General features: G+C 39.5%; 1 protein-coding gene across 1 annotated transcript; it reads left to right on the top strand.

Annotated features, from left to right (window-relative positions):
• Positions 1–6,445: 6,445 nt before the first annotated feature.
• On the top strand, positions 6,446–17,355 carry ren (renin). Its single transcript, XM_067412551.1, has 9 exons — positions 6,446–6,597; positions 8,833–8,983; positions 9,067–9,190; positions 9,308–9,426; positions 9,894–10,090; positions 12,254–12,376; positions 12,825–12,969; positions 13,789–13,887; positions 16,863–17,355. The coding sequence occupies exons 1-9, from the start codon at positions 6,530–6,532 to the stop codon at positions 17,022–17,024; spliced, it is 1,188 nt and encodes a 395-aa protein (XP_067268652.1). The 5' UTR covers positions 6,446–6,529; the 3' UTR covers positions 17,025–17,355.
• Positions 17,356–19,208: the final 1,853 nt, after the last annotated feature.

Below are 19,208 nucleotides of genomic sequence, written 5' to 3'. Positions count from 1 at the left end.
ACACAGACCTCCTGTCCGTTAATTGAGAAGTTGGATGCTGTGATGTTCCCTGTGCAGCAATTGTCTGTCGTTGTTTGTTAACAGCATACTGTTGGCTTGTAGCAATGTTAAACCGACTCTCCATTATCTTAGGTCGCACATCAACAAATCTGTCAGATGGTAATGAACAAACACTTTTTTGAACAGTTTTTCCTGGTCCAGGTTCATATTCTGTTGCCATAGGATTTAATTCATTGTCAGATTTCCTTTTCCTTCCTTCCTTTTCCAACTGGGAATTTGTGACACTTGCCGATCCTGAAGAACGTTCAAAAGCTTCTAAAACAGCCAGTTTAGCAGTAGTTGCAGCCAATTCAGCATCCAGATCGAGCTGCTCCCTTTTCCTCCGTAGCTGCTGCTCCTGCTCCTCAAGAGCATGCCTGTCCTTTAAAGCTGCAGCACGAGCAACAAGTGCAGCTCTATCTGCTTCTGCCTTTATCCTTGCAGAGGATGCAGTGCTGATTCTACTACTGCTCATACTGCCTTTAGAACGTTTACTTTCTACATTGGACACACTCAGTGCGTTGGGCGCCATTAGATGATCTGTTGTTGTTGTTCTTCAGATGCTTGTAGATTTTCCAGTCCCGCGACGTTCATTATAGGCTACTGATGACAAACCGCAGAAGCACTCTTTGGCATAAACAAATCCAGCGACTCCCGTTAATGCAGGCTGCAGCGTCCTCCTTCAGCTTTGATGCATTCAAACGTACCGAAGTTCCAAACAAAGTTCCACAGAGCCAAGGTTTTGACTTGATTGTAGAAGCTAAATCTAATACAAGCTACTGAGGTGTTTTGGTCCCGGAGAAACTAGGTTGACTCGCGTTACGTTGTTTCTAGTTCATCCATAAACACAAGAAAAGCCATTCTTTCTTTGCATCCGATCACCGCTTTATTGTGGCTCGCCAACTCCAAACACCATCAATTACTCTCATTGTGTACAGTTCATTTAATGGAAAAGAGTGTCCTTAAATGTTCCCCGCTATTGCGGTCAAAACCTTTTTGCCCTTCCGGGTCAAAACACCTGGCTTCCATCACAAAGGAAGCACACATATATACAGCAATAGTGTACCAACAGCGCCACTCTGTGGTCAACACAAGAACATCTTATTTTGGCTCCTACACTAACATTGGATGTGCCTGGGTGCATTCCTACTTTGAAAGGTGTCCTCCAAAGGTAGCATTTTCCAGTTTTTGGATGCAGCCCATGCAAATCTCATCCTAGTTTTTTTTTTTTTTTTTTTCTTGTTTGAGAAGGCTTTCATTTCACTCGAATATGGATACTTGTTTCTGCTACGGAATAAAAATGTATGACTTTTGATTTTACAATTCTGACTTTTTTCTTGCAATTCCGAGTTTCTAATTTAGAGTAAGCAAGTGAAGTGCAAGAAATCAAAATAGCAAGACAGCCTCACAGTTTCAAGAATAAGAAGTCAGAATTGTGAGACAAAAGTCACAGTTGCATTCTTAATTGTGAGTTTGTATCTCGTTTTATGGAAGGGAAAGTGAATTGCAAGTGTAAATAGAATCTATTGCTATTTTCACTCAGTGCAAATAGCCGCTGCCGTACTAAAAATAATTGCTATTTTTTAGTTGATGCTCTCTGTGTGTCTATTTTCTAGCACCAATTCGACATCTAGTGGTGGAGAATGCAAGTGCAACCATATATTCACTACTCTCCCTGCATCCCAATACCAATGTGTATAATACCCTATCCCTAAATAGTATTGAATATTGCTAATTTCACATAATATTTATGATAGATGGTATGCACATTGAGATGCATGCATAGCCAGCTTGAGCCAGCCAGGTTGGAGTATTGGGCGTGACGAAAGGTTGAAACATGGAGAAACATCTTTATCACTTTATCATTTGTTGTGAAAGCTGGTTAGGGATAGGCGATTCTGTTGTAGCAATTCACCTTTTGCCACGCTTCCTTTCCGCACGCACATTACTATCCATAGGTCATTGGGTCCATTGGGCAATTTTCCCAAGGAAGCAAATCATGTTCCTGGGTCAAAATATTTAGTTGGCACAACATTCCTGTCAGAAAAATCCTATCCCTAGTGAATAACACTGGTGTAGAAGCACCTAACCCTGGTTGTAAGCCTTAACTTGACATACACTGTAAACATGTCCCTCAAATTTGATAGGTTGATTTGAAAACTGTTCCAGAATCAACAAAGATTGTGATCAAGGAACATATTGTACTTGGTGAAATCACATTCACCATCTCTGATGAGCAGCTGTTCAGCTGAGTAGCGGCAGCAAGTGTCAAGTACCGAATGTGATGGCATCATCATATTAGCTAAGAAGTGCATCAGAGTGGCATCCAACAGCTGATTATAAGTTCTCTTAATTTATTTTCTGATATAAATATAGATGTCATTTTAGTAGTGCCAATTGCTGTATGGCAGCTGCTATTCAAGTTTTAGCTCGGACTCTGAGGCCAAATAATGTCAGTGGGTGTCTGGCAGGGATATCTGACATTTTTGTTTGTTTTATGTATAACTTATGTTTTAGCCACTGCGGGCAGTCATAAGGCATCTGCTGGGCAGCTGTTAGCCTAAATAAGATGCCAATTTTCATGTTTGGTGTTCCTCCCCAACTCTACGGAATATCATAATGTGAAGTATTATGGTGTAGCTTATCTTCTTTAAACTAAACCCGCTACTCCTTCAAAGATGACTAACCAACAAATACTATCAAACTGCTCCACATCACTGAAATACTTAAAATATGAAGCCCAAGGAAGATGAACAGCAAAGTAGTGGAAGATGTAAAACATGACATCTATGTGTGGAGCTTCCCATGAGGAAATTTCAGGGAAAGAGACTGGGCATTGCCCATTACTGTGGGAAACCCAGTTCTAGGCTTCCACACTGCCCCTAAGTTTAAAGGTCAATGGTCATCCAGTAGCTGCCCTTACAAACAAACCAAGATCATCAGGACCAGGCATGACAGATGTTGTCATTGATGTAAATATAAGACCACACATATAGGCTAAGATTATTTTACTAAATAAAATAATACTTTTATTGGCAGTAAATACATTCATATTTATATTTAAATAAATGTTGTATTTTAAAACTTTCTATTCATCAGAGAATCCGGAACAAAGGTTTCCCCAAACAGTTTAAGCAACTGTTTGCATCAAAATGTTACTTGAGTAGCAAATCAGCATATTATAATGATTTCTGAAAAATCATGTGACAATCATGTGAATTTTTTATTTGAGTTGTTGATAAGAATAGTATAACAATATATATGATAATAGTTTAAAAGAGACTTAAAGGAACTGTATGTAAGAAATATATTTTAATTAATCATGAAATGTCCCTGATATGTCACTAGATATTAAGAAATCATGTTCATTTCAAATACAACAGTAGTCCGGCCAGGATAATGTCATTTAAACGTTTTTGTTGCAGCCCTCAACTGATGTTGATGTTGTGTTTTGGCCTGAAGGTCCACCCTCCACCTATTTACCAATCAGTAGTAGTGTGTAAGTAGTGTTTGGGCATCCGGGTTGCCAGATCTGCTCTAGTTACCACAGCTGCAGCTACAAATGTTCCTGCTGATCCTGCAGCCTATCTGGCAACATCGAGTCAGGGGGAGGGAGAGAGGGGATAGTGACTACAGTCAATTATATACACTCACCTAAAGGTGTCAGACACAGATGAGGACACAGATGGATTAGTGCAAGTGCAAAGTTTATTATCAGAGGTAACGGACACAGGTGATACTTAGATGGGTGGTGAAACTCAGACGAAGGACGATGATGGTGAAGACGATGATGATGATGAAGGTGAAGACGAAGAAGACGATGATGATGATGATGATGATAGAGACAAAGATGAAGGTAGGCGAGGGCTTCGAAGAAGGACAGGTAGTCGAGGTTGGATCGGTGCAAGACCAGACAGTGAGTGTGAAGGTGAGGAGTGTTTATGTAGTGTTGCTGGTGATGGTGCCCAGGTGTTTAGAATGCCGGTGATGGTGAATGAGTGGGCGTGGCAGTGTCTGATGGCTGTGAGGGCATGACAAAAGGGTTATTAGGAACACCTGTTCAATTTCTCATTAATGCAATTATCTAATCAACTAATCACATGGCAGTTGCTTCAGTGCATTTAGGGGTGTGGTCCTGGTCAAGACAATCTCCTGAACTCCAAACTGAATGTCAGAATCGGTAAGAAAGGTGATTTAAGTAATTTTGAGCGTGGCATGGTTGTTGGTGCCAGACGGGCCGGTCTGAGTATTTCACAATCTGCTCAGTTACTACAATTTTAACGCACAACCATATCTAGGGTTTACAAAGAATGGTGTGAAAAGGGAAAAACATCCAGTATGCAGCAGTCCTGTGGGCAAAAATGTCTTGTTGATGCTAGAGGTCAGAGGAGAATGGGCCGACTGATTCAAGCTGATAGAAGAGCAACTTTGACTGAAATAACCACATGTTACAACCGAGGTATGTAGCAAAGCATTTGTGAAGCCACAACACGCACAACCTTGAGGCAGATGGGCTACAACAGCAGAAGACCCCACCGGGTACCACTCATCTCCACTACAAATAGGAAAAAGAGGCTACAATTTGCACAAGCTCACCAAAATTGGACAGTTGAAGACTGGAGAAATGTTGCTTGGTCTGATGAGTCTCGATTTCTGTTGAGACATTCAGATGGTAGAGTCAGAATTTGGCGTCAACAGAATGGGGGCATGGATCCATCATGCCTTCTTACCAATGTGCAGTCTGGTGGTGGTGTAACGGTGTGGGGGATGTTTTCTTGGCACACTTTAGGCCCCTTAGTGCCAATTGGGCATCGTTTAAATGCCACAGCCTACCTGAGCATTGTTTCTGACCATGTCCATCCCTTTATGACCACCTTGTACCCATCCTCTGACGGCTATTTCCAGCAGGATAATGCACCATGTCACAAAGCTTGAATCATTTCAAATTGGTTTCTTTAACATGACAATGAGTTCACTGTACTAAAATGGTCCCCACAGTCACCAGATCCCAACCCAATAGAGCATCTGTGGGATGTGGTGGAACGGGAGCTTCATGCCCTGGATGTGCATCCAACAAATCTCCATCAACTGCAAGATGCTATCCTATCAATATGGGCCAACATTTCTAAAGAATGCTTATAGCACCTTGTTGAATAAATGCCACGTAGAAAGGCAGTTCTAAAGGCGAAAGGGGGTCAAACACAGTATTAGTATGGTGTTCCTATAATAATCCTTTAGGTGAGTGTGTGTGTGTGTGTGTGTGTGTGTGTGTGTGTGTGTGTGTGTGTGTGTGTGTGTGTGTGTGTGTGTGTGTGTGTGTGTGTGTGTGTGTGTGTGTGTATGTGTGTGTGTGTATGTGTGTGTGTGTGTGTGTGTGTGTGTGTGTGTGTGTGTGTGTGTGTGTGTGTGTGTGTGTGTGTGTGTATACTGATCAGGCTTAACATAATGACAACTGACAGGTGAAGTAAATAACACAAGAATATCTTTTCATCAGAGCACCTGCTAGTGGGTGGGATATATTAGGCAGTAAGTGAACATTTTGTCCTCAAAGTTGATGGAAAATGGAAAAATGGCAGGAAAAATGGCCAGGCGTAAAGATTTGAGCGAGCAAGTTTGACAATGGCCAAATTTTGATGGCTAGGCGGTCAGAGCATCTCCAAAACTGCAGCTCTTGTGGGGTGTTCCCAGTCTGCAGTGGTCAGTATCTATAAAAAGTTGTCCAAGGAAGGAGCTGTGTGAACCAGCGACCAAGGCTAATTGATGCACGTGGAGAGTGAAGGCTGGCCCGTGTGGTCCAATCAAACAGACTGAGCAAAAAGTTAATGCTGGTTCTGATAAAAAGGTGTCATAATACACAGTGCATAGCAGTTTGTTTAGTATGGGGTTACATAGCCTCAGACAAGTCAGGGTGCCTATGCTGACCCCTGTCCACCGCCGAAAGCGCGAACAGTGGAGCAATGGAAAAAGGTGGCATGGTAGGATGGATCACGTTTTTTTTATATCACGCGGACGGTCGGGTGTTTGCACGTTGATTACATGGCACCAGGATACACTTTGGGAAGAAGGAAGAAGATCTTGTTGAATATTTAAAATGTCATATTCTTTAAAAATATACGCAGCTTGTTGTCAACATTTTCTTGTCTACATCCACAACCTTCAGGCCCACACAAGGATGATTTTATTAATTGAAGTGGCCTTAAATCACTTTGTGTGATGGTTTTCCCTGGAACGAGAGGTCACTCCACTCTCAGTTCACAGTTCAGGGAGCATTTATCGAGGTTGGGGGGGGGGGGGGGGGGGTGAAAATGCTAGATGTTTACGTCAAGGTCAGAGTAGAGGGTAGGAAAAAAAGAAGTATAAAAACACTGGAAGGAGGAACATTTCTTATCCAGCGCAGTACAAGAGGAGAGAAGTTTGTGAAGGAGTCAGGGCATTAAACGTGGGGCACATATTATACCGGTAGTTAAAGTGATTTGATCCATCTGTAAGAATGAACGTTCACTGCTTGACTCTTCTAGTTCTGTCACTCTCAGCTACCAACACACAGGCCTTATGGAGGTAAGTGAACACACTCCTCCTCAATGGAGAAGGACTTCCTTCTTGACAATATTTGCAGATCCTTTTCTGTATCATACAAGCTTCTGTAAACCAAAATGTCTCATATTTGGGGGTCTTTGGCATAAAAAAGATATATCCTAAATAGTCGGATATATCATATTGCTTTTATCGCGGATGTTTTGATCAATAATAATATGCGCTAAATACCTGACATAAATGCTGTGGCTTAGGAAAATATTTATCAGGGCAACAGGGTGTTGTAAATGTTTCTCAGAGATTTTGGTTCATCTTGACATGACAGCATCTCGCATGTGAATCTCCCGTTCCACCACTTCCCAAAGCTGCTCTGTTGTATTGAGATCTGGTGACTAGGAGACCAGTTGTGTTTAGTAAACTCATTGTCATGTTCAAGAAACCAGTTTGAGATGATTTGAGCTTTGTGACATGGCAGGTTATCCAGCTGGAAGTAGACATTAGAAGATGTGAACACTGTGGTCATAAAGGGATGGACATGGTCAGCAATGTGGTGTTTACACAATGCTCAATTGGTACCAAGGGGCCCAAAGTGTGCCAAAAAAATATATCCCCCATAGCATAAATCAATCAATCAACTTTATTTATATAGCACTTTTACAATGATGATTGTTTCAAAGCAGCTTCACAGTGTTAAACAGGACAATATTGCAACAAATTTTGATTTGGCTGTACAGTCGCTCTGTAGAAAACAGTGATGTAATAGCAGCTTATTTTAATTTATCATATAGCGACAATGTTGGCAGATCAGTATTATAGTTTATACAATTAAATAAGTGCTATTAAATTATTTTTAATTAGTGTCCCCAACTGAACTGAGCAAGCCAGGCCAAAGGTGACAGTGGCAAGGACACCATTATCAGCCTAAGCCGTTACACAAGGCATGATGGATCCATGCTTTCATGTTGTTCACACCAAATTCTGACCCTATGTTGCAGCAGAAATCAAGACTCTTCAGACCAGGAAAATATTTTTCAGTCTACTTGTCCAATTTGGTTGAGTCTATGTGAATTGTATAGCCTCAGTTTGCTGTTCTTAGCTGACAGGAGTGGCACAGGTGTGTCTTCTGCTGCTGTAGCCCATCTGCTTCAAGGTTTGGTGTGTTGAGCGTTCAGAGATGCTCTTCTGCAGACCTCTTTTATAACAAGTGAATCTGAGTTACTCTTACCTTTCTATCAGCTTAAAACAACCATTCTCATCTGACCTCTGTTATCAACAAGGCATTTTTACTCACAGAACTGCCGCTCACTGGATATTTTCTCTTTTTTGGACCATTCTCTGTAATGCCTAGAGATGATTGCACCATTAAAAAAAACATTGGATCAGCAGTTTCTGAGAGCGTGGTCTGAAGCACATGGCACAGGTGCACTTAGGGCAAGTCCAATTCCACTTTTGCTAGTTTAACGACGGAAAAAATGGTCCAAAAGGTTGGTACCTTGTCTCTTAATTAATGAGTTATGGTTGTGTTTTGGGTGTAACGCGCAATAAACCAATCAGTCTCATCTCCCATTCCTTTTGCGTTCGCATTGTGGCAGATTGCTATTTACATGGCGGAATATGCAAGCAGAAAAACGGAACAATTCTCCAGAAAGGAATTATTTTTAATATGTATAATGTTTGTGTTCTGCTGCACATCCTTGTGTGTGTAATAAGCAGTGTACGTGCATTGTGCACCCACCTATAGGTACATATTACTAACGTGCCCTTTATATAACACAAAAAATACTGTGGCATTGACTCTAGACCAGGTTTTTGTTGGTCAATGGCGCAGTCATTTTCAGTTGCATCAAAATAGCAACACACCAACAATGCGCCTGAACACACCTCGTTTTCAGACCAGCACGTCCATCAGTGAACAGAACGTGCGAGTGCATTTAAACAACTGGGCATGAAAATGATAACTGCGCTGGGCTGAAACTAGCATTGCATCTGATAGGGCCCTATGAGTGTATATGCAAATGGGAAAAATATGAGAAATTCTAAAATGTATAAAAAAAAAAAATATCTTACAATCTGTATTAAATGTGAAATTCGTCATTGTCTTATGTGGAGTATCTTTATGACTTAAATTAAAATAATTTAAATACTTCTTAAAATCTTCATCTTAAAATCAGATACAATGCTATACTACAGCCTATTAATTTTTTTTTAGTTTTGTTGTTGAAAAAATAATAAAAATACGCTTCTCTCTTCACTACTCAGGGTCAAACTGAAGAAAATGCCATCCATACGAGAAACCCTCAAGGAAATGGGTTTCACACCAGATCAAGTGCTTTCTGAGATTATGCCAAAATATGATGAACCATCACCCACTAACGGCACTGCGCCAACACCTCTGATCAACTACTTAGATGTAAATCAGAGTTCAAAAATGTAAAAGATCCACAATTTTGAGCATGTTCATATTTATAATTCTATTTGTCTCTTGTATTTCAGACTCAATACTTTGGCGAGATTAGTATTGGTTCCCCGGCTCAGATGTTCAATGTTGTGTTCGACACGGGTTCTGCCAACCTCTGGGTTCCCTCACATAGTTGTTCTCCTTTATACACAGCCTGCTGTGAGTGATTTGCTAAAACCAAGCTAAAAATGTAAAATATTTCCTAAAAGTCATTCTATTATCGACCTGCCTTCTACAGTGAAAAGCTCAGTCTTCCTTTCTCCATATGTCTCTTAGTCACACACAACAGGTACGATGCTTCCAAATCCATCACGCATATTTACAACGGCACGGGATTTTCCATCCAGTACGCTTCTGGGAACGTCCGGGGGTTTCTGAGCGAAGACGTGGTTGTAGTGAGTAACAAAAAACCATTAATTTATAATGTAAATTAAGAAGATAGGTTAAAGAGAATATCTTGACAAAAATAGCTAAGGTTTGTAAGATAAGATTTTTTTTTTAGAAATCCATGTTACTAGAAAGTCAGGAACAGCAGAAGATCCATTAATAACCAAGTCCAGATGCTTAATTGTCACCAAATTTACCATCCGTCAAGGCAAAATACCGATCAACTTTAAAACAAATTTATGACGATACAATTAGTAAGATTTGATGGAAGATTTAAACAAATAAAAAAATATTTTTTTATTTGTGCATCCTCGATTCCTTTGAGATGTCCAACAAGATGGCTGTGCTCCATTGGTTTCCGGGTCTTAGGATAGAGGACGGAGGAGCGAAGAAACGAGGAGGGATATTCAGAAGCACCTCAGAACTGTCCTTTTAATACAGTAGATGTTTGACCCTTGACCTCTAACATCTTTAGGTGGGTGGTCTCCCAGTGGTGCAGGTTTTCGCAGAGGCCACAGCTCTCCCTGCGATCCCGTTCATCTTCGCCAAGTTTGATGGAGTGTTAGGGATGGGCTATCCAGACGTAGCCATTGATGGAATTACACCCGTGTTTGATCGCATCATGTCTCAACATGTTCTCAAAGAGAAGGTTTTCTCGGTGTACTACAGCAGGTGAGCATCAGCATTTCTTTAGGGTGAGCACAGCGGGACATCAGGCAAAGTGGGACAAATACATTTCATGATTAAATGCCTTGTCATTTTTATTGCCACAAGGACTTTTGTCATTTTAAACAAGAATCACACTTCAAAACAAGTACATGAAAAATAAGGCCCCGTCCACACGGAGACGCGTTTAGCTGTGTATACGTATAAATTTTGTACCGTATCAGCGTTTCGTCCACACGGATCCGGCGTTTTAGAAGCATGCATCCGATATTTTTCGAAACCGGGTCCCAAAGTGGGTAAATCTGAAAACGATCATCTTCCGTTTTCGTGTGTACAGCGAATCCGTATATTTTCTGAAACGGTGATGTCATCACACTACGTCCAGCACGGTGAAAAAGTTAAGGGATACAACTACGGGCACTGGGCATGCGCACATCAATATCGCGTCATTTAATTAACGTATCTGCATTGTTGTAAGGGTAAGTTTTGGGTTGGGGTAGGTGTAGGCATTAATAAAACACATCTGTTAAGTAGCAAATGTATTTATTGTTATTTTATTGTGAGATTTTGCCTCACCTCCGACCACTGCTATACCCCTGCCTAGCCACAACTCTTCTTCTCCGTTTTTAGCCGTTTTTAGTGTATTTCTGTGGCAGAATTACAGCGCCACACACTGGCCTGGCATGCAAACTACATCGTTTTTAGTCCGTTTTTGTAATCTCGTGTGGACGCAGATATTTCTTGAAGCGAGGGGAAAAAAAGATCGGATTGGGAAAGCGCTGGCTTCGTGTGGACAGGGCCTAAGAATAATTATTTTATGTCTAGCGTGATCTTTCCGGCGTGATTATTTAAGTAAAAAAAGTAAATTATCAGTACATTTTCATTTTGAAGTGAACTAATCCTTTAATGTACCCGACAGCCTCCGTCGAACCATTTAGACACTTGTTGCCACATACCTGCACGACTCTATTTGCACAAAATATAAATAGACACTGCAGTAAGTACAACCTATCATCAAATAGGCTGACAATACAAAGAGTAGAAAAAACATATTTGATTCAGCATAGAATTTATTACACATTACATTTTATGCTGTTACATGTATGCCCTGTCTTGTGTGTTTTGATAAAAAAAGAAGAAATTGTTGGTTTAACTTTAAAAAAGTAAGTAACCTGTTTGCCTTAAAATGCTGAGTTCGTTGAAATAAAAAATTTGAGTTGATACAATGAAGGAAATTGGTTTAATAAATAGAAACTCATTTGAGACATTTGAAGCAGTTTTACTCACCGGCTGCTTCCAAAGCAGGACCGAACCTTTATCGCTGGGACCACTCCGTCAAAAACACACTTCTTTGGTATGATTTGGTGAAGTCCTGTGACAGCAGTGACAGTGGAAATCCACTTTGCGACGCGACTGAAGCAATGTTGTGAAGCTTCCTGTCATTTCTGCGTTCAAATCGGTTCAAATGCAGCGCTGCCTTCCCGGAATGCTGTGCTGAAGCGTTGAAGTCGCTTGATGTCACCCATAGGAATAAAGTGGAGCGCGGCGCGGACTATAACGACATAAGTGTTCACGGACGAGTGGAAATGCAGCTGAGCGAGTGTTTATGGGCGTGCATTTCCTCTCTCGCTCTAGTCACACGCACGCGCGCGCACCCTACCGGGAGAAAAGCCCGTACGGCCCATACAAGGACCTTCCGCTATATCGATGTCAAGCCGAGCCATACTCAAAAAAACTCTCCGAAACTTGTGAGAAACCGGAAGGAGTATTTTTGACACAGAAATACTCCATCAAATGTCCAACATTAGTTTTTGAAGCTTTGTCTACGTTTAAGAATCCAAGTCTTTAACAGTGTAAAAAGCTCAGTATGCATGAAACAGCATTTCACCCCCCCCCCCCCCCCCTTTAAAGTTTGGAAACACAATGGATTGTAAAACGGTCAAACTAAACATTTATTTTATTTTATTTTATCAATAATTCATGATATTTTCAGGAACAGTCAAAAACAGTAGGTTCGATATCAGACTACATATTCAGCTTGCAGCAGAGTCATTTTTGTCACTGTACATACAGTCTAATAAGCTAATTATGTATCTACTGTAAATTATAAAGTTGCAAGTCTGTCTTTTTCTGGTACATAACTTCGTATGTATGTATCTATCTATAAAGGGACCCAACACAAATCCCTGGTGGAGAGCTGGTGCTGGGGGGCACAGACCCAAATTACCACACTGGATCTTTCCACTATATGAATACCAAAGAGCAAGGCAAGTGGGAGGTCATCATGAAGGGGTAAGAATATTATCATCATCAATTTTAAAGAACAATGATGATTTCTTGCTATGTAGCTTTTTCTGCCATCTGCTTTACATCACAGTTTTCACAAATACTCCTGGTTGTAATAGATATCCTATATCAAATTTCCAGTAGCCACCCGTTTTTAATTTTGAAACCATTTCCAGAGAGGTAATCAATCCTTTCCCTGTGCCCTTTAAAGGAACAGCCGACCCAAAATTCCATCATACTTATACTCTTATGTCATACCAAATCCATATGACCTTTTTTTCATCCTTGTATAACTTATTTCATATATATAATGACACATAATAATAGATTTAAGTCTCCCAATAGTGGGTAAACTACCCAATTACACAGGTAACTTAAATGGTAAAATGATTTTTTGGCAAATAATATATTGCAGTCTATTTAATTCCCACAGTAATACTTTGTTCCTCTGCAGAGTGTCTGTGGGGGCAGATACACTGTTCTGCTTGGACAGCTGTTCTGCAGTGATTGATACAGGCTCCTCCTACATCACTGGCCCCGCCTCCTCCATTTCCATTCTGATGAAAACAATTGGGGCCGTTGAACTTGCAGAAGGAGGGGTACGTTCTGTTTAGACAACCTTGCTAACATTCCTTAAAAATCTGTCTTTATTTAAAAGTATACATATAATATGTTAATAATAAGAAAATGGGTTTGAGAGATTAAGCCATTGAAAAAGGAAATTCTTTTTCTGAACCAAAAATATGAAACCACTGCTTAGCATCAGAAAAAAAAAAAAAAAACTGAATAAGCCTTGAACAGTATTACGAAGTCTCAGCAGTAGTGGCAAACCTTCAAACTTCTCTACAGCTATTAAAAAAAGAACTAAAGTGTTCCAGTTGTACACAAACAGAGAGCATGCCGGACCTTCTAAAATATTTAACAGTCTCAGTTGATTATAAGACTCAACACTTTCACACTGCAGACAAATTTAGGATTATGTGCTGATATATGGAATATACATCTGATCTCACATACAATAGCTATTGTGAAACAATACTTTTATAGCCAATGCAAGATGAATTAAAACCTGTTTCTTGTTCTGTTTCCTTTGCCTGTTGCACAACTCGATGGGAACAGTTGCTTTGGTCTATCATGTTGGCTGTGCCTCATAAATTACGTCTTTAAGAGCAAATGGAATGCTTCAAACCTGATTTTTTTCATCGGCGGTGTGGTTTATGATATTTAATATATAAAATGTGCGTGTATGTTTTTTTTCTCTCAAGTGTGAAGTTTTGTGTCATTTCACTTTTTCAAAAATGCAGGATTTTTGTCTTTGTGTGGTTTTAAATCTCTCTCTCTCTCTCTCTCTCTCTCTCTCTCTCTCTCTCTCTCTCTCTCTCTCTCTCTCTCTCTCTCTCTCTCCTCTCTCTCTACAGTATACTGTGAGCTGTAATTTGGTCAAGTTGTTGCCAACTGTGGCTTTTCATCTTGGTGGTCAGGAATATTCTCTCACAGATGAGGACTATATTCTCTGGGTGAGGATTTAATATATATTTATTTAAAATAAAGAGTTGTATATTAACTAACTTGTGACATTTGGTGGTGCTAGAATAAGTGATCAAAGGCTTTAATTTTTCTCGTGTACACATTGTACACAAGATGCAGGCAGTATCAGTAGCCCAAGAAAGCTTATTTATTTTACATGGAGAGGGTCACCTCATGGAGGCTGCCTTTAATTTCACATGACCAGATGTTACTTTCTATCTGTAACCTGTTATTGTTCCGCTTTGCTTGTGGAATAAATGAATCATGGCTGACTATTATACCTTTTTGCGGAGGCCCCCAGCAGGCACACAATGTCATAAGACGATGATATTTGGTTACATTTTAGTTGTGACGTCAGGTGACCAAAATTCAACGTCAGCTCAACATCTAATGCCGACGTTATTTGATGTCCAATACCAACATCAGATGACTTTGATATTTAGTTGTTTTTGGAATTGTTGTAAAGTAACCAAAATCCAACATTGAGCCAACGTCTCAAGCCGACGTCATATTGACATCAGATACTGACATTGGGGTTGACATCCTTGATGTCATAATGGTAAAGTGCAAAAAAAAAAAAAAAAAGATTAGACGTTGAACTTTTGTTAGTTTTAGGTTGTAGTATTAACTAACCAAAATCCAACATCTCAAACCAATGTCATATTGACATAAAATACTGTCATTTAGTCATGAGGTATGACCAAAACCCAACGTCCACACGTCATAATGGTAACGTTATTAGACGTTGATATTTTGTTAGTTTTAGATTATGGTATTTAAAAAATCCAATGTTGAGCCAACATCTCAATACTGAAATCATTTAGTCATGAAGTATAATGACAAAAACCAAATGTCTCTGTAATAAAGTTCATAAATATGGGAAGGAAGGAGGCGGGAACCGGCGAGCGTTCAACAATTTTTAATCAAATAAATAAACAAAAACAAAGTAACGCGGGCAGCCCCTCACGGACGACTGTCCGCAAACACATAACAAAACATAAACAAAACTCAACATAAAGTCCAGGCCTGATCCTCTCTCGTCTTTGTGCCTCCTTTTATACTCCCGTCACTCCACCGTGAGACGAGACCGGTTTGGCACGCAGCTGCCGCTCATTATCACTCTCCACCGGCCCGCTCTCACGGTCCCTCACCCCGCTGCTTGCCAATGAACGTTGAGCCAATGTCTCAAGTCAACGTCATATTGACGTCAAATACTGACATTTAGTCATGAGGTATAATGACAACGTCTCCTGCCCAAAGTCGCGCCACTACTGTTTGAACCGCTTGCTCCAAGCAGGACTCGAACCTGGGTCTGCCGGCATGAGAGTCGAATACTCTATCAAGGAGGCTAAAGGCTGCGACCTTTAGTGTCAGTCGCTAGAGAGTCTCTTGAGATCAGAGGAGTGAGGTTTACTCACACAGCAACTACTAGCTGGCCTCCGTTACACTCACCCCCTAAACCTCACACCCATCCGCGTCATGGCACCAAAATGACACCTCCTTTTTTGAAAAGCCCATTCCAAGCGGAACTCAAACCCAGGTCTACTGGCATGAGAGTGAACCGCTCTAACAAGGAGGCTAAAAGCTGCGACCTCTAGCGTCAGTCGCTAGAGCGTCTCTTGAGATCAGAGAAGTGAGGTTTACTCGCACAGCAACTACTAGCATGGCCTCCGTTACACCGGGTATATGATAGGGCCCAGAAAGTTTGAGTTCGAATATCTTGCAAGGAGTAGGCCAATAAACACAATGGGGCTATAAAGAAATTACTGAAAAGAAAGAACGAAATTTCTGTAATTTACAGCTCAAATGGAATAACAGCCATGGCTACTATTCTGCAATGAAGAAGCTAAAAAGATGTATGTGGATGACAAATGCGACCACCAGTTGGTTGGGTTAAAGGGTTGGTTCACCCAAAATTTTGACACACCCTCAAGTTGTTCCCAAAGGATATGATTTTTTATTTATTTTTTCTGCTGAAAACAAAAGAAGATATTTTGAAGAATGTCGGTAAACCAAAAAGTTGATGGACCTCATTTACTTCCATAGTATAGAGAAAAGAAATATATATATATATATATATATATATTTAGGCCCTATATTATAAATGATGACAGAATACAATGTTTTGGTGTGATTACTGTGTAAATGTGCCACCATGAATATTTTACCTCACATGATTGAAACCCAGACGTTTCAATTCATTAACCTTAAGTTAATGTTGTGGTATATCTTTCACAGTTTTGCCTGCACTGTAAAAAAATGTGGTTGTTTTTTGTTGGTTTAACTTAAAAAAGTAAGTAACCTGGTTGCCTTAAAATTTTGAGTTTATTTAAATTAAAAATTTGAGTTGATACAATGAAGGAAATTTGTTTAATAAATAGAAACTCAAAATATATTTTTATCTGAACCACATAAATTTTTTGATAAATCATAAAAATAGCACTATTTGGCATGTTTCACTGTGTCATTAGAAATAAAACACACAATTACCCAATATGCTTACAAAATCTTTTAATAATATTTTAATAAAGGTTGTCGAATCTCAAAAAATTGTCATTGTATTAACTCAAAATTTTAATTTCAATTAACTCAAAAATTTAAGGCAACCAGGTAACTTTTTTTCTAAATAATTTTTTACAGTGTGGGCACAGTAGAAAAAGAGTCCTAGAGATGCCCTAAATTTACTTAAGCCTCGACTGAAGTGTTGTTTTCATTAAAAATACTTTTGCTGACTTTGTACTACGCTGTCAGTCTGGCATTTTTATTTATCATCGAAGTCTGGGATCTATTCCACTAAGTGGAGTGACTTTTTTCATTAAATACAAATGCCTCATGTTGTATTTGCATGTGGTTTTCCAGATGGCTTCTAAAGTGCAACATCTGTTTCAAGATGTATCCGTGTCTATGTTACAGCTATATGAACTTGCATTAGCTTTTCTAATGTCTCATTTTCTTCTTCTCACAGCAGTCAGAGTTTGGAGAGGACATCTGCACTGTGACGTTCAAAGCGTTGGATGTGCCGCCCCCTACTGGTCCCATCTGGATACTGGGTGCAAACTTCATAGCTCGATACTATACAGAGTTTGATCGAGGAAATAATCGCATTGGATTTGCTCGAGCAATCTGACAAACTTGGATTTTCTACTATCCTAAAATCTTGCTATCACATGTACACAACACATAGGTTATATATTCCCCTGTGAAAATGTAGAAGACTTTAGCGTACTTTATAAAAAGTACCTGTTATGGAAAAAAATATCATTTAAAAGTCTGAACTGAATGTAGCCTAATGTTTTCAGACTCACTCTTGCATGTTATTTACAATTAAATTAATATGTATTATAGTTTACATTTATAATAAATGCAACTTAGTGTTTTATTGATGCAGGAGTAGGCTATTGGATTTAAGTTAATCTTTATATGCAAATTAATGGTCTTTGAAATATGGATAAAATGTACAGCTGATGTACTTACAAGCATTTATTGTAAGCTAAAATATACTTTAAAATCAATTCTATTAAAATTTGTTCGTCATGTCTTTAATTAGCCTTGGCCCGAGCACCGATGGTGTGAGAACCTTATTAAAATTATTCTGCATATTCTTCTTCCTCTCTTCTTCGAAGTGAATCGCATTTTTTAGGGTCTAAACTTGCTTGAAACTCACGAAATTTTTCACACTAGTCATAAATGGTGACAATTTACATCTGAAATGGATTTCAGAATTAGGCGTGGCAAAATGACTCGATAGCAGCACCTACAACATTTTAATTAAGCGCCGTTCGCGATACATTCAAGTCTGAAAATTCAGACACATGTAACAGCCAAATAAAAAAAGTCCCTGGTAGCAAATTCTGACAACCCACCCAACAGGAAGTTGCCATTTCCAGATGTGCATTGTATTTTAACAAAGTCCTCCTGGAGATTTTATCAGATAAACATCATATTTGATCAGTCTAATCTTAAGGCCTTAGCAAAGTTAGATTGTGAAGATCTTCAGATTTTGACTGAGTCCCGCAGAACGGTTCGTATGTTCGTTACACGGGCAACAGGAAATTCCACACAGTAATTCACTCTCAGAAATAGGCTACATGTAAATATGCCACAAAGTATCAAACATGCTAGAAACACGTTAAAACAGAGGTGGGCAGTAACTAAATACCTTTACTTCGTTACATTTACATGAGTAAATTGTTTGGGTAAAATTGATAGGCTACTTTTACTTTTACTCAAGTAGGCTACATTTCTTGTGAAAAAACTGTACTTTTACTTCGTTGCATTCGGTACATCCGCTGCTGTCAATGGCAATAATTAATTATATATTTTAAAATAAGTTATGACTTGTTCGCAAGTCTCGCGAAACGTTGGACAGGCTGCTTCGCGAGAGGTGGATGCATCATCCGCATATAATTAGCGTGCGTTGTTTAGTCAGAAGATGTTGGCCGAAGCAGAGGAAGATGTGTGTGAGCTACGGGAGGCAGATCACCCGTGGCCTCAAGTTCAGTTTATTTTTTTTACTCCAAGATGTAAAAACGAACAGTTTCATAATTCAATGCATGCTGTGTTCACCAAAACGAACTGACATCTAAGCATACAAGAATTCCACCTGGGAAAAAAACATGTAGCGGTAAGTGTAACAATGATGCCTATTTGAACACTATTAATAGTAATTTGGTAACTATGGGTACTTTTCCCTTATTGTAATACTATTTCACACACTGTCCGAGTTTTTTTCGCGCTCTTGACAAATCGTTTGAATCTTCCAAACAGTAGGCCTATAGGCTACGTCCACAAACAAACGTTCACATCTCTACATCTTTTTTCTCACAAAACGAGAAACCTCATCGGCAAAATGTACCTGTGACAATGTTTTTGCAAAACAAACAACATACCAATACATCAAGTTTCCAACAGAAATGAACATAGAGGCAGAAAAACAGCATTATTTGAATCAGTAATAAAATATATTAAAAAATCAGTCCATGGTTAATTTGTTAACGAATACATTTTGAAGTTTGCGTCACAGTTCCATGTTCTGCTTTTCTGACTCAATAAATTGCTCGATAGCTCAGCTGATACAGATTTGTATTTGCAATACAAAAAGCTTGGGAACGAACCCCATGAAGAACGAGTCATGATAAAAGAGATCAAAGACGAGTTCAAAACATAAACTAAAAATGGCCATGGAAACCAAAACTTGCGCGCTTGGAACCGAAGATCGGAACCGAAAATAAATTTTCTAAACGATTCCAATGGAATCGTTATTTTTTAAACGGTTCCAAGTTAGAACCGGTTCTCGATGCCCAACCCTACA

Source organism: Pseudorasbora parva, chromosome 13, assembly GCF_024679245.1.
Source record: "Pseudorasbora parva isolate DD20220531a chromosome 13, ASM2467924v1, whole genome shotgun sequence".
NCBI lineage: Eukaryota > Metazoa > Chordata > Actinopteri > Cypriniformes > Gobionidae > Pseudorasbora > Pseudorasbora parva.
This window is presented reverse-complemented; position numbering and strand designations above follow the sequence as displayed.